We start from the raw sequence: 14,426 nt of genomic DNA, 5'->3' as shown, positions 1-14,426 counted from the left end.
TAACATAAAATTAACAGTTTTCACAATCAACTGTTGCAGTATTTTCCTACTATAATAGTATTTACATTTCAATTTATGAAATTAACACATGAAGCATGTAAGATTTTTTTACTCCAAGTAACACTGAAAATGCTCACCTCTTGAAAATCAATATTGAAACATTTATAATACATCTGAATAGCATGCCTTGTTCATAATACCAATATTATACAGTTCATTAGATATGATGGTAACCTTTGTGATCACACGTTAAAGAAGCAAAATATGCTGTTAGAGGAATTCACCTTTTTGTCTTTCTTGAGGCTGAAGCAGAAACCAAATAGCAAATCCGGCCCTATTTCTAAGGCTTAAATCAAACTTTGAACATTCTAACCATCATTATTATCCTGCTTTTACTTATAGTATCTTTCTAGAAACCGACTTACAGGAGGTCATATAAAGAGGAAGTTTTGACCAAGCATGCATTGCTTGCTTCCCATCGTGGGGCCTGGCAAATCTTATTTTAAACTATATATCATAATCTCTGGTTAAAAAAAAAAAAAAAAAAAGTGGCTAAAAGTCTTTAAAATATAAAAACTACCACCTCTGCTTCAGGAAGGATAAATGACAAAGACTTAAAACTCAAACCAACTCTTTTGAAACCAGTTTTGCCAAAGTCTGGAAAGTGACTGTCCACAAAGCTAGAAATGTAACAGTGAGAAAAGTTAGTCATGCTCTTTGGAGCAACAGCTTACAGAAGTAGATTATTCTGTAATACCACACTGAAATATAAACAAATAGGAAAAAGCTGAAATATAAATAATTTTGGCTATATGCCAACAGTCACCTCTGTGAGAACACAGCATAGAGAATTAACTATACTGTGATATGAAAAAAAAAATTACAAGTGAAAGGTTGTTGTTAGGCTTGAAATAAAAACAGTGATTGTCCACAATTCAAACATTTTTCTCTCTCAATTTACTCATGAATGAAAACACAGCCTGAGCTAATACACTGAAAAATAAACACAAGATGAGAAGAGTGAATTTTAAATCTACTACTAGCTTGACGGTAACACAAACTTTTTTCTGAAGGAGCTTTACTATTGGTAAATGCCTTAGTTTACCAATCACGAATGACATTAAAGCAACAGTTTTCTCATTATTTCATGAATATTTTGTGAGGAATATAAACTACTGAAACTATCACAGTTAAAACAGATTATTAGTAAAGAAGCCAGAAACTAATATTCAAAAAAAATCAAACAGTATACATGCAAAACAAGTTTTTTTAACTGCTTAATTACTTTTAAAGTAAAGGATAAATATTTTAAATGCACCAGCCAAATAAACTAGATAATATAAATACTTAACCTTTATTCTGGGGAAATTAGAGTAGCTTGCAATCATTTCCATTTTGTTTTTTAAAAAAGGAAGAGAGTCACATAAGACAACAGGAACAACATACTTCTAGATAAAATTTTAAAATCACAAAGACTGAAGAGTCTTTGCATTAAATTACTATACGATAAAAGCTGACATTACCAATAGGTCCTGTTATCAGAAGTTGTGTGAAAGAATGAAAAACAGTAACTTATATCAAAGTACAACTACTTACATTTCATTCCATACAGTTCCAATAATTCATACACTTTTCCCATGGGATTTTTTTCTACTCATTCATAGTTTATTACTGCTAAAAATGCCTGTTTTGATAAAAATCCCCAATAAAATTATATATCAGTCACTGCTTTACGCTATACCTTCTTTTGTTCATGCCAATTAGCATTAGCCTATCTTTCATTTATCTAACTTTCAGCTGCACACGGTAAAGCATTTAAGAAGGTTAAACAATTACATTACAAAACAAAAGCATCCCGAGTGACACTGGAGCACATGGAGTGCGGACATGTGCTCCCATAAGGCAGCATTGTATAAACATTTCATTAGGGCTTCCCTGGTGGCACAGTGGTTAAGAATCCACCTGCCAATGCAGGGGACCGGGTTCGAGTCCTGGACGGGGAAGATCCCACATGCCGCAGAGCAACTAAGCCCGTGCGCCACAACTACTGAGCCTGCGCTCTAGAGCCCGCAAGCCACAACTAATGAAGCCTGCACGCTTAGAGCCCATGCTCCACAACAAGAGAAGCCACCGCAATGAGAAGCCCGCACACCACAACAAAGAGTAGCCCCCGCTCACTGCAACTAGAGAAAGCCCGCGCTCAGTAACAAAGACACAACTCAGCCAAAAATAAATAAAAGAAAATAAATTAAAAAAAAAAAAAACAACATTTCATTAATCTTTGAATCTAACTTTCTCATGCTTTGCTTAAATGTACTTGGTGACCAGAATCAGTTTACCAAATTTTTATTCTATTCTAGGCTTTTAAAGCCTTGAAAATAAAAGAGTTAAGACACATATTGAAGACATTATGATGCTCCCATTTTGCTTAATACAAGAGTGAGTAATTAAACAGGTATTTTTTTTAATTGTGTACCTTTTCAGGCCAACAAAAAAAACCCTACATCTTTCACTTTTTTTCTATTTGATCCAAAATAAGGTCCTGATTCAAACAAAGCAAATATACTTACAGAACTAGCATCAACATCACTGTGGATGGCAACCGTCTTAATGCCCATCTTCTTGCAAGTTTTAATAACCTATATTAAAGTACATTAATGTTATCTATTAACAGTAATTCATATTTAAAGAGATTTAATAATAATAAAATTCACAGAGTAAAACGGAAATTAAGATTAAAATTCCACTCACCCTACATGCAATTTCTCCTCTATTAGCAACAAGTATTTTATCAAAAGTCTAAAAAGAGAAAAAACACGTAAGAAATTGTTACTCTCGCTTTGGGACCAGAAAACACCAAGCTTTTCCACAATTACCATTGGGCATGATCCTAATAAACATTATTTCCTATAGTAGTATTAAATACTATACATATGTTATTTACAACCAGGCTGCTACTAAACTCATCTGGTAGGATCTGGCGTTATAGTTATCCTGTTAAAGCATCAATTGACTAGGTTAGACAATTCATAAGGGGACTAAATTCTCTTGCCAAAAGATGATCTTCAAATGATATTTCAGAATACTAAGAAACTTTAGAAAAAATTGCTTGAGAATTTACTTGATTATTTTCTAAATTCAGGGAAATTCTATTATGTTTATCAAAGGGAAGTCTGATATAATTTATATGCTATCTCTTTGGGATTGGGCCACAGCATTAAATGATACTTTTGATAAATGGGAACAGATACTATTTATGCTTATTTCCGAAGATTCCCAGACAAAGCAGGTTATGCTATTTGAGTACAATGTTAAGTTTGAATAACCACCAAATTTTGAAACAGCTGAGGCCATATAACAGAAAAAGAAGTTCCATTCTGTGTGGGGCTAGAGACCTAAATTCTAAGCCCAGCTTTGCCATTAATGATCTATTTGACTCTAAACAAATCAATCTCTGTAGATTGAAATCTCTTGATTTCCACATATATAAATTGATAACATTCTAATGGGAAACTATTTAACAAGGTTCTCTCCCTACTCTAAAACTGTACAGGCTAATCCTTTTAAAGAAGTGCACACAAACAATTATAAGTAATTTGGATGCAACACATTTTAGTACACAACGATTGCTAGGTTAGTGAATTGTTACACGTTAAATGGAACTATTTTTTAAAGTTTTAGTTATAGTTCTAAAAGTAAAGTTAAAGTTATATATGATCTTAAAAGTACTCATATAACTTAAAGCTATATTTTAACCCAACAGGTAATCACAGAATCTCAGAACTGGAATAGGCCTTTAAAGTCTTGATTTAACCTTTATATCACACATGGATTATTCCACCAAACTGAGACAAGCCTCTACCTTAAAACTGGTAAATTCCTAATTTGATAGAATCCTGAGTCATTCAGAGCCTTGAGCAGATAGGCCCTTAAAATATCCTAATCTCACCTCAGGCGTGAGGCTGTAAAATCATCTGCCTTTCTATTCTCATCTGCTCATGGTAAATTCCTGTTAAACAATAAGCATATTCGAAGAAAAAAAATGTTCATACTTCCTTGAACTGCATTTTAAAATGTGAATTTTTATTAAGTATTAAACACACTACATCTGATAAAAGCAGCACAAACACTGAAAGTTACACATTAAGCAACTGTTACAGTAAATATAACAAATTACTGACATCATAATATTACAGGGAGTACAAATTCCACCCTAATTCCTATCCAAGAAGCTGAATAATGGTTAAAAGCCAGTCTGGAGCCAAACTGTCCAGGCTGGAATCCCAACACTACCACGTGCTCTTCTGTAGACAAGTCGTCCTCCTGAACCCTCATTTCCTGGTACGTAAAATGAGAGTAAGAATAGCACCTGCCACAAGGGGTTGCGGGAATATGATTAACACCCTTAAAGTGTTTAGAGTAGTGCCTAGCACATAATATATACTCAGTAGGTGTTAGCTAGAGTATCGTTATTCGTTCCTTTGGGCCACAAACCAGATCACAAACCCAGGAGTGTGATTCCAACAGGGATAAATCTGTACCAAAATGAACACTGCACCTCACACATTTCTATTCATCTCTGTTCAGGGCTTGTGATGGTTAGTTTTATGTGCAACGTGACTGGTCCACAGGGTGTTCAGACTACACGTTTTCTCTGTGGGCGTGTTTCTAGATGAGACTAACGTTGAATCAGTGGACTCGGTAAAGCAGACAGCCCTCCCCAACGTGGGTGGGCATCATCCAGTCCACTGAGGGCCTGACAGACTAAAAAGTGGAGGAAGGGAGGATTAGTTCTGCCTGCCGGATTGAGCTGGAACACTGGTCTTCTCCTAGCCTTGGACTGGGACGTACACCATCAGCTCCCCTGGTTCCCAGACCTTTCGACCTGGACTAGAATTTCAGTACCAGCTTTCCTGGGTCTCCAGCTTGCCACAGCAGATTGTGGTGGGACTTCTCAGCCTCCATAATTATGTGAGCCGATAAAAAAATCTCCCTATGTCTCCTACTGGTTCTGTTTCTCTGAAGAACCCTAATACAGGACTATTAATGGATTACCAATTAGTACACAAGCTCAATAACGCTAATATCAATTAATCTTCCATACCTAAGATTTTCTTTTAACTAAGTAACAGATGAATATGGTTCAGAATTTAGAAGGTACACAAGGGGACACACTGTAGGGACACCTAGGCCCTTGCCCCAAAGGCAACTACTACTAGTTTCCTGAATATTCTTTCAGGTAGGCTATGCATATAAAAGAATACATATACAAATAATTTTTTTAATTAGCCTTTGTTTTTTTTTTTTTTTTTGGCTGCGCCATGCTTCATGCGGGATCTTACTTCCCCGAACCAGGGATCAAACCCGCGCCTCCTGCAGTGGAAGCGTGGAATCTTAACCACTGGACCGCCAGGGAAGTCCCCATACAAATAAAGTTAAACCAACTTTTTTGGGGGGAGAGCCGCACCATGTGGCTTGTGGGATCTTAGTTCCCAGACCAGGGATTGAACCTGGGCTGCTGGCAGTAAGAGCACAGAGTCTTAACCACTGGACCGCCAGGGAATTCCCTAAACCAATCTCTCCCTCTACATCAACAATTACAGGTAAACATCAAGTGCATTCGATAACTTCAGTGTACAGTATGGCACAATCACAACAAAATGTGTTAAGCACTACAACACAGCTGTGTTAAGTGCAGCAAAGGGAGAGAGTGAACAGCATGCATTAAGGCAGTGACATTGAAAGCAGACAGTAGCACTGAAAAACTACAAGTAATTTTTAAGACAGCTCAAGCACAAAACAAGTATGGGGGCACTGTGGCAAATAAAGCTGGGGTAAAAAGGCCGGATTAAGGAAGGACCTTCTTTCATTTCATTTCATCTCGTTCATGTCATTTAAAGACCTGGGACTTTATCCTGTATCTGGAGAGCCGTATATAAGACACTCCGAAGATACTCTAAGGGGAAAAACAAAAACAACTTTAAGCCAGGAACCTGAATCCTTGAAGCCAGGGGGCTTTCAGGTACCATGAGAGATAAAGAACTTTTGCAGCAGCTGTTTGTTTTTTAAATTTTTTATTTTTATACAATTTTTAAAGGTTACTTTCCATTTACAGTTGTTACAAAATATTGGCTATATTCCCTGTGTTGTACGATACATCCTTGAGCCTGGTTGGGTACTGAGATAAACTACTGGGTACTGAGGTACCCAATGGTCTGTACCTCCCACTGCTGCACCCCTATGTTGCCCGACACACAGGTACCACTACTTTGTTCTCTGTATCTGTGAGTCTGCTTGTTTTACGTTATATTCACTAGTTTGTTGTATCTTTTAGATTCCACATATAAGTGATATCATATAGTATTTGTCTTTCTCTGTCTGACTTATTTCACTCAGCAAAATGCCCTCCAAGTCCATCCATGTTGCTGCAAATGGTCAATTTTCATTCCTTTTTATGGCTGAGTAGTATTCCATTGTGTACATATACCATATCTTCTTTATCCATTCATCTGGTGGTGGACACTTAGGTTGTTTCCATGTCTTGACAACTGTAAATAATGCTGCTATGAACACTGGGGTGTGTAGCAACTGTTTTATACCTTTGCTATTGCTGTCATGGGGTAAAAAACACACTGGAAGTTTCATGAGAATTTTTTTAAGTTATTTTCTTTTAATCCGTTCTCTCTCTACCCCTCCTTCCTTTTTTCCCTTCCCTATGTTTAGATCATAGCTGGCATCTAAAACCACCAAGGACACCTCTCTCCATTCAGGGACCAAGAGAAGGGCTGAGCTGGCCTGTTCCACCGGGTACTTGGAGGAATGACGGCAGAACTCTAGACCCCGAGTCACTCACCAAGCACTTCCGAGAAGGAGTACAGCACAGTGGGTAAACCCACCAGCTCAGGAGAAAGACAGACTTGCGTTTACACCCAGCTTACACTTACTATTGTGGGTTTTGAGCTTCAGTTTCCAAATGTACAAAACTGAATGAACAAAACAGTTAAGGATAATATTAAGCAGCTGACATTTGGGGCACATGCTTTCTATATGCCAGGTACTGTGGCAAATCCCTTCTGCGTACTACCTCATTAATCCTCGTTAAGAGTCCTATGAGGTCAGTTTTGATAAAATCCCAATTTTAAAATGAGAACATTGAGGCCTGATGAGGCATAATCACTTGCCTAAGTCACCGGCAAAGTTAACTAGCAGTAAAGCCAGAGTTCACACCTGGGTATTTTTGTCAAAACACACCATGATGCGACATAATCAGAGTATAATGGTGCAAGTTTTAAACACTGTATTATCAATGCCAGGACTTCCCTGGGATCCAGTGGTTAAGACTCCGTGCTTCCAATGCAGGGGGCATGGGTTCAATCCCTGGTCGGGGAACTAAGATCCCTCATGCCTTGTGGCACGGCCAAAACATAAAAAATAATAAAATAAAATAAAATACATTAAAGTTAATTTCACCTGTTTCTTTTTAATGTGGCTATTAGAAAATATAAAATTACATATGCCCTACAATTGTGTCCACATTATATTTCTTTTGAACTGCAGTGATATACACCCTTTTTTCCCCGAGGCTCCAGATTCTTTTGATTAGTTTTGCATACGTCAACAGACAATTTAGAACACTATTTCATTCTCAGATAATCATTCATATTAGTTCTACTTTTAATGACATTCAACTTGAACCATCTCTACTTAACCACATGTCTCACCTCCAATCACCACTTCTAGTTCCTTTATCTCTCCTCTTACAAGCCTCAAACATGATCATATATCAAGATTTTAACTGGAATTTCCCTGTCCCAAAATTTACAATACCCATAATTGCCTTCACTCAAAATGAATCTTACAAATATTAAGTAAATGAAAAAAAAAACCCAATAGTTTAATCAAAATCTCTCAACTGCCTAGTCTAAGAAAGAATGTTGTATTAGGGATCCTGCTGAAAACAAGGGAAACACATTGTAAATTTATTTGATTTGTGGTATAGGTAAAAATACAAAATTTAAAGACTCAAGTTGTGGCTCACAGTGAAAAAAGGAACAAAGATTGAGCACTTATAAAACCTATGATGTAGAGCAATAAATAATTACACAGCATCAATAAAATGCAATCTGCCCAGTGAACATAACGTGGAGGCAACAAAGTAAAACCATTATAACTTAGCTGTTAAAAGTATTTTTTAAATACTTACTTTTTCATTAGAATCATATCCCGCTGAACAGAGACTACGAGACACCACTAAATGCCGTCTTGAATAATGTGGAACATGCTACCAAAAGAAAAAAGAGAAAGTGAAATAAACTACAGATACTTGAATGAACTTTATTTTTCAAGTTCATTCATTTTCAAGTAAATATTTTTCAGGGTAATTCTTCCAGTATGCTTCTAGCTACAGTGTTTCATCAATCAATATATGTAGTTCTAAGCAACATACCATAACTATAGAAGGTAAATCATAACTAGACACATCCCCTTGGCACACATGAGGAAACCAAAGGCATCAAAACAATCTCCAGAAAAGTATAATAAGAGTCAATGGGTCAAGTAAAATTAGAAGAAAGGTCTTTCTGATCATGCAGACTGATACGGCAGGATCAGAATGTCACATACCACGCAGAACTTTATACAACATAAAACAAGCGACTTGGCCTTCAAAGAGCTTCAATTTTAACAGGGGCCAGAAAATAACAAAATATTATTTTTTATTTGCTAATGTCTTAAACATGATTTCTTATTTTACTTATTCCGGTATAAACGTGGTTTGGCAGATAAAAATGAAAAGGTAATACTAATAATCAAGTTCACTTCTAATTCATTACCATAAATGTTTGTGGAAAAAGTGTATCTTAAGCCTTTAAACCATTAAGAATAATCACTAATAAAGGTTATAGCCAAAGTTTAAGAAAATATTTTAGCCAGTAGTCACTGATGAAGGTAGACCAAGAAAAAAAAGGCGGGGGGGGGGGGGGGACTTCCCTGGTGGTCCAGTGGTTAAGAATCCACCTGCCAATGCAGGGGACACAGGTTCGATCCCTGGTCCAGGAAGATCCCACGTGCTGAGAAGCAACTAAGCCCGTGCGCCACAACTACTGAGCCTGTGCTCTAGAGCCTGTGAGCCACAACTACTGAAGCCCGCATGCTCTGGGGACCTCGTGCCGCAACTACTGAGCCCATGTGCTGCAACTTCTGAAGCCCGCACGCCTAGAGCCCATGCTCTGCACAAAGAGAAGCCACCGCAATGAGAAGCCCGCGCATCTCAAGGAAGAGTAGCCCCTGCTCGTTGCAACTAAAGACCCCGCGAGCAGCAACCAACATCCAACGCAGCCAAAAAAAAGGGGGGTGGGACGGGGGCAAAAGGCAACAGGTACTACGTCGGAGAATTTTCTAAGAGCATAACTCAAATAGGAAGCAAAAAATTTTTATAGCAACATTTTAAAATGAAAAAGATGTATACAGTTATTTTTTTAGAAGTATCAAGCCCCAAATTACAAAATGTAATCTTTATGCAAAAGTGAAGGTAACAGATAGGAAACATACACTTTACAAAACAAAACCTGCATTACCAAGTAAAAAGGACTGGTGATGAACAATGAACTGAGAACGGGAAGAAAACTGACTTTATTACTGTGTCTCTTTCACAGACCAAAACTCGCTCTCATAGTCATGCAAGCATCCCTGTGAGTTAAAGAGTTTTAGTCCCAATGTTAAAAATGAGAAAACTGAGTCTCAAGAATTTTAATTTTTCAAGTCACAAGGGCTAGGCTGTAAGGGTAACAAGATTTAAGCACAGATCTATTAAAAGCATTCTGAAGTTTTTTATTTTGAGATAATACAAGTGGTGGCACTTCCCACATTAACACTAACATCTGTGCAAAGATATGATTTAGGGTAAAAAACAATCTACCAAGGGGGTCTCACCACTCCTATGTGTTCAAATAAAAATTCAGTCTTCCACTGCCCTCAGCAGAATAGCTATCATCTGCCAACTTTACTCTCATATCAAACTTAATAGGATAAAGATAATACTCCCTCCCCTAAAAATCATATCTTGTGTTTACAGCCTCAGCCAATGCAGAAAGCAAACTCTAAATATAAAGAAAAGCAAAACCTACCTGGGAATTTCTCACATTTATTCTGCTGCAAGGTAGCGCTAGGATATTTACACAAGAAAGTAAATAGCATACCAGCTTCCTATCAATTTTATAAAATGAAACAAGACAGTTTACAGTTTTACAAATTTTTCCTAATATCATAAGGCACATAATGGTCTGTTGTAGGAACATGTCAACATATCCTTTTACAAAAGGCAAAATCATACATGTGTCTTTAGTCACTAACAAATAAAGGGCGTAACTGATTCCTGATGGCAAAAAACAAATGTGAGTCTTCCAGAGACAAAACACAATCTGGGGTAGACATTTTAGGTATTCTAATTAGCTTTGGAGAGAGAGAATAAACAGTGATGTTTATGTCTGGGGAAGGGAACATTTCCCAGAATACCGCCTGGGAAAGAGCTCTGGGAGAAGAAATCAAGGAACCTGAGTTCTAACCCTAGCTCAGCTGACACTTATTTCTAGGACACGGGCAAACCACTTTAACTCCTCTGCCCTCTACTGAGAAATGAAAGCTCAGATGAGTTTTCTGTAAGGTCCCTACTAACCTACACCACTATTATTCAAAAAACAAGAGCTTAGTACAGGGATTCTAACGTGTGCAAGCATCGGACAATTATGAAGGATATGCAGTTAATCCAAACTGAACATGTGGGCCAAGAAGATGGTGACACGGATCTCACTGCTGAACTGCTCCGAGAGCAACAAACGCTGAGCTATTTGGTGGAAATAGAGCTAATTTCAGAGATTGAAATAAATATGAATTAAGCATTAAGTTTCTAGAATACCTTTGGGAATAAAAATCTCAGGACTCTATCTCATCAGATGGTCTCATGAAAAATGGACTAAGCTAAACTTGGTCCCAACAGAACAGTTTCTAACCTAGAACAATTCAAGCTCTGAGAAATGTTTGGGTCAGCTGACTCAATGTAATACACATTTACTTTCAGGAAACTACCAATAACATAAAACTCAAAAATGTCTATACCACACAGTTCTTAAAACTAAATCAACTCTTACAAATCACACCTGACCAAAATGTAGGAGAAGAACTAGCACTACACCTAACTGATCAAATTGGAGTTTTTAAAATCTTTTTATTACTATTTTTAAATAGTTGGTTCTGCAGATCGAACAGATTATATTTTACCACCATTATCAAAAAAAGAAAGCATACAGCTTGTACACGTATGAATTTGTGATAATGTGGCCCCAAAATTAAAAAAACATAGATGCCCCTAGTCAGCCAAGGAACTAGAAGTAGACATGGTACAAGCAATCAGAACAAACTACTGAGGAAAAACAAGAGTTTGGGCCATTCCCACAGCAAGCCCAAACTGGTTTGCAGTCAGCCCCACAATGGCTCTCTTGTGTTCCTGTTTACTTCTGGCAGACCTTCACAGAAGTTCAAAGTTATAAAGAACACAAGTCAAAAATCAGATAATTTTGTAGAGCTACAACATAATTTTTTTTTTTTTTTTAATACAAGGGACAAGTTAGTAGAACTCTGCTAATCTGGACCTCTACATAGCATTTTTAATGTTCATTATTTTTCTTAAGCATATAAAAAACTGGCTACAAGCCCAGTCCAAAATTCTTTTAAGATACTTCCTAGAGCAAGCGTTCGAAGGAGAAACTTTAATCAACTCTATTTATAAGGACTATTTAGCCTATGACAGCCAAAAGGAGAAAGGTCAGTGTATCCAAAATGACTTCCCAATAATGTACTGCATTGGTTCTCTTCTGCAAGAATAAAGATTTCCTATATTTTCCACACTTAGAAAAGAAATGCCAGCTAACAACGTGGCACGTGGGAAGTAGCACGACCTTCAGAGCCACAAGACCTGGGTCAACTCTTAGCTCCACTGCTTCATAGGTATGAAACGTTGAGCAAATAATTTCTATGGACTCCAGCTCCCATCTATAAAATGTAGAAGATGACACCTCCCTTGCTTTCCTACAGGGCTGCTAAAAAAAAAAAAAAAAAATCAAGCCTTTATAAATGGTAAAGCACCAAGAAAATGGAAGATATTACACAAAAACTAAATCCAATTATGCAGCTGTAGCTTTCTTTCTTAAAATTATACCAGGCCAGGGATTCCCTGGTGGCGCAGCGGTTAAGAATCCGCCTGCCAATGCAGGGGACACGAGTTCGAGCCCTGGTCCGGGAGGATCCCACATGCCGCGGAGCAACTAAGCCCGTGCGCCACAACTACTGAGCCTGCGCTCTAGAGCCTGCGAGCCACAACTACTGAAGCCGGCGTGCTAGAGCCCCTGCAGAAGCCACTGCAATGTGAAGCCCGCACACTGCAACGAAGAGTAGCCCCCGCTCGCTGCAACCAGAGAAAGCCTGCGGGCAGCAATGAAGACCCAATGCACCCACAAAAAACCAAACAAATAAATAAATGAATGAATAAATGAATAAATAAATACAACCAGGCCATTTGGGATTTCCCATAAAAGTAATAATATGGTAATTAAGAGCTGTGATCTAGACTCAGATTCAGACCCTGGTTCAAATGCTGGCTCTGACATTTCTTAAACATAATTTTCCTCACATATAAACTGGGCATAAAAACTACTTATCTAGGACATAAGGCTGCCATGAGGATTAAATGAGAATGTGTAAAACGCCTAGCACAGTTTTGCATATGTTAAAGTATGCATACAGTAACTGTTAACCAAAACAAGGGGTACAGCTTTTACACAAACTGTTCACATGCCTTCCGGCCACTGCCAACAAGGACTGCCCTTTTCTAACTAGGAGACCACCTACTTTCACATTCTGGATGTGGCCTCAGGTGGCAGCCCAAACTGGTAAATCCACTAGACTCATGTTTAAAGAAGAACTTAAACACTAATCCTGCCAAACCAAAAGTATTCCTGTTAACATAACCACAGCGGCATTCAAGTGTATAATACTAAAACAATTCTGTTGACAGGTTAATTCATTATCAGGATGCATGCTATTGGGGTTGGCCAAAAAGTTCATTCGGGTTTTACTGTGTTACGGAAAACCCCGAACAAACTTTTTGGCCAACCAATACTTCAAAGAAACCATCCTCAAAATTGGGGATTAATGGAGCCATAAGATGCTCTTACCAAGTAAAAGTAAATATTTGATAGTGCTTCATCTTCAAAACTTCCAGGCGAAGGTCCTCTCTTCCACATTTCATGACATAGAGCTAGGACGCACCAGGAAAATATTTCTTTCAGCATTTTAACAGAACCACAGTGACCAGAAAAAACGCCCTTTAAAAACACTGCCGGAAGTCAGGCTTTTTCACTTAAGTGCAGCTTTTCCTTCACAGACACTGACTAGTTAGCCTTCAGGACCTCACTAGCCATCCCAATCGTCAACTGTCGGCCAAGACCTTCTGTTACAAGCTAGGCTGAATACCTAATATTTGAGAGAGATGATCAAATCTCAAGATTCATGTCAATTACTTCTCAATAAAACTGGGGGAATAAAACTCAAGATTCTCCAGCTCTGCCTCCATAGTAAAAGCTGGAACACCAGAGAACTATATACGTCAACTTTAAAACTTCCTCATTCCACTACAGCTCCCCAACCAGGCCGTTCCTCCCACCCCACCTGTAGCAGATGTTGTTGGTGTCATCCAGAACCTGTTCACCAGGCGGTGAAGACCCCCAGTTGGCGTACTCTGGGTGTACTCTGTACATGTATCCTACTCATGGCTCACACCTGCTCCCTAGTTTGCCCCATTTGCCTCAACTGGACAGGAGTTCTCCATCAAGCCTGGGAGCTACATCCCTCCCAGCCCACAGCCAACGACTGACTCACACAGGGTTCAAAAGGCTGCCCCCGCCCCTCATCTCAAGGTGGGTCCAATTTAGTATTGCAATCTGTGCGTTAGTGCTGGCTGTCCAATGTGGCAGCCACTAGCCACAGGCAGCTTCTGAGCACTTGAAATATGCCAGTCCAAATTCCAGTGTGCTCCAAGTGTAACATACACACCAGATTTGAAGACTTAATTCCAAAAACAAACAACAAAGAAAACCTTGTTAATTTTTTACATTTACATATTGAAATATTTTAAATATACTGGGTTAAATAAAATACATTAATATTTAACCTTTTAAAAAAATTTTTAATGTGAGTGCTAGAAAATATTAAATTACATTTGCAGCTCACATTTCATTTTTATTGCACAGGGCTGAACTAGAGCAGTGCTTCTCAAACCTGACTGTGCATCAGTATCACCTGGAGAAGGGCTTGTTAAAACAGATGGCTGGGCTCTGACCCCAGATTTTCAAACTTGGCAGGTCTACGGTGGAGCT

The 14,426-nt window shown here is 38.2% G+C and overlaps 1 protein-coding gene across 2 annotated transcripts in view; it reads right to left on the bottom strand.

Moving 5' to 3' along the window:
- PCCA (propionyl-CoA carboxylase subunit alpha) overlaps positions 1-14,426 on the bottom strand; it is a 373,229-nt gene that overhangs the window by 354,665 nt on the left and 4,138 nt on the right. For both annotated transcript variants that reach the window (XM_036831147.1, XM_036831149.1), the window contains exons 2-4: positions 8,204-8,281; positions 2,752-2,799; positions 2,571-2,639 (exon numbers count right to left, since the gene is read on the bottom strand). In XM_036831147.1, the coding sequence (XP_036687042.1) occupies positions 2,571-2,639; positions 2,752-2,799; positions 8,204-8,281 (195 nt within the window). The remainder of the gene's footprint in view (positions 1-2,570; positions 2,640-2,751; positions 2,800-8,203; positions 8,282-14,426) is intronic.

Source organism: Balaenoptera musculus, chromosome 18 (assembly GCF_009873245.2).
Source record: "Balaenoptera musculus isolate JJ_BM4_2016_0621 chromosome 18, mBalMus1.pri.v3, whole genome shotgun sequence".
Lineage (NCBI taxonomy): Eukaryota > Metazoa > Chordata > Mammalia > Artiodactyla > Balaenopteridae > Balaenoptera > Balaenoptera musculus.
Note: the sequence above shows the minus strand (reverse complement) of the source record. Positions and strands in the feature narration are given on the sequence as shown.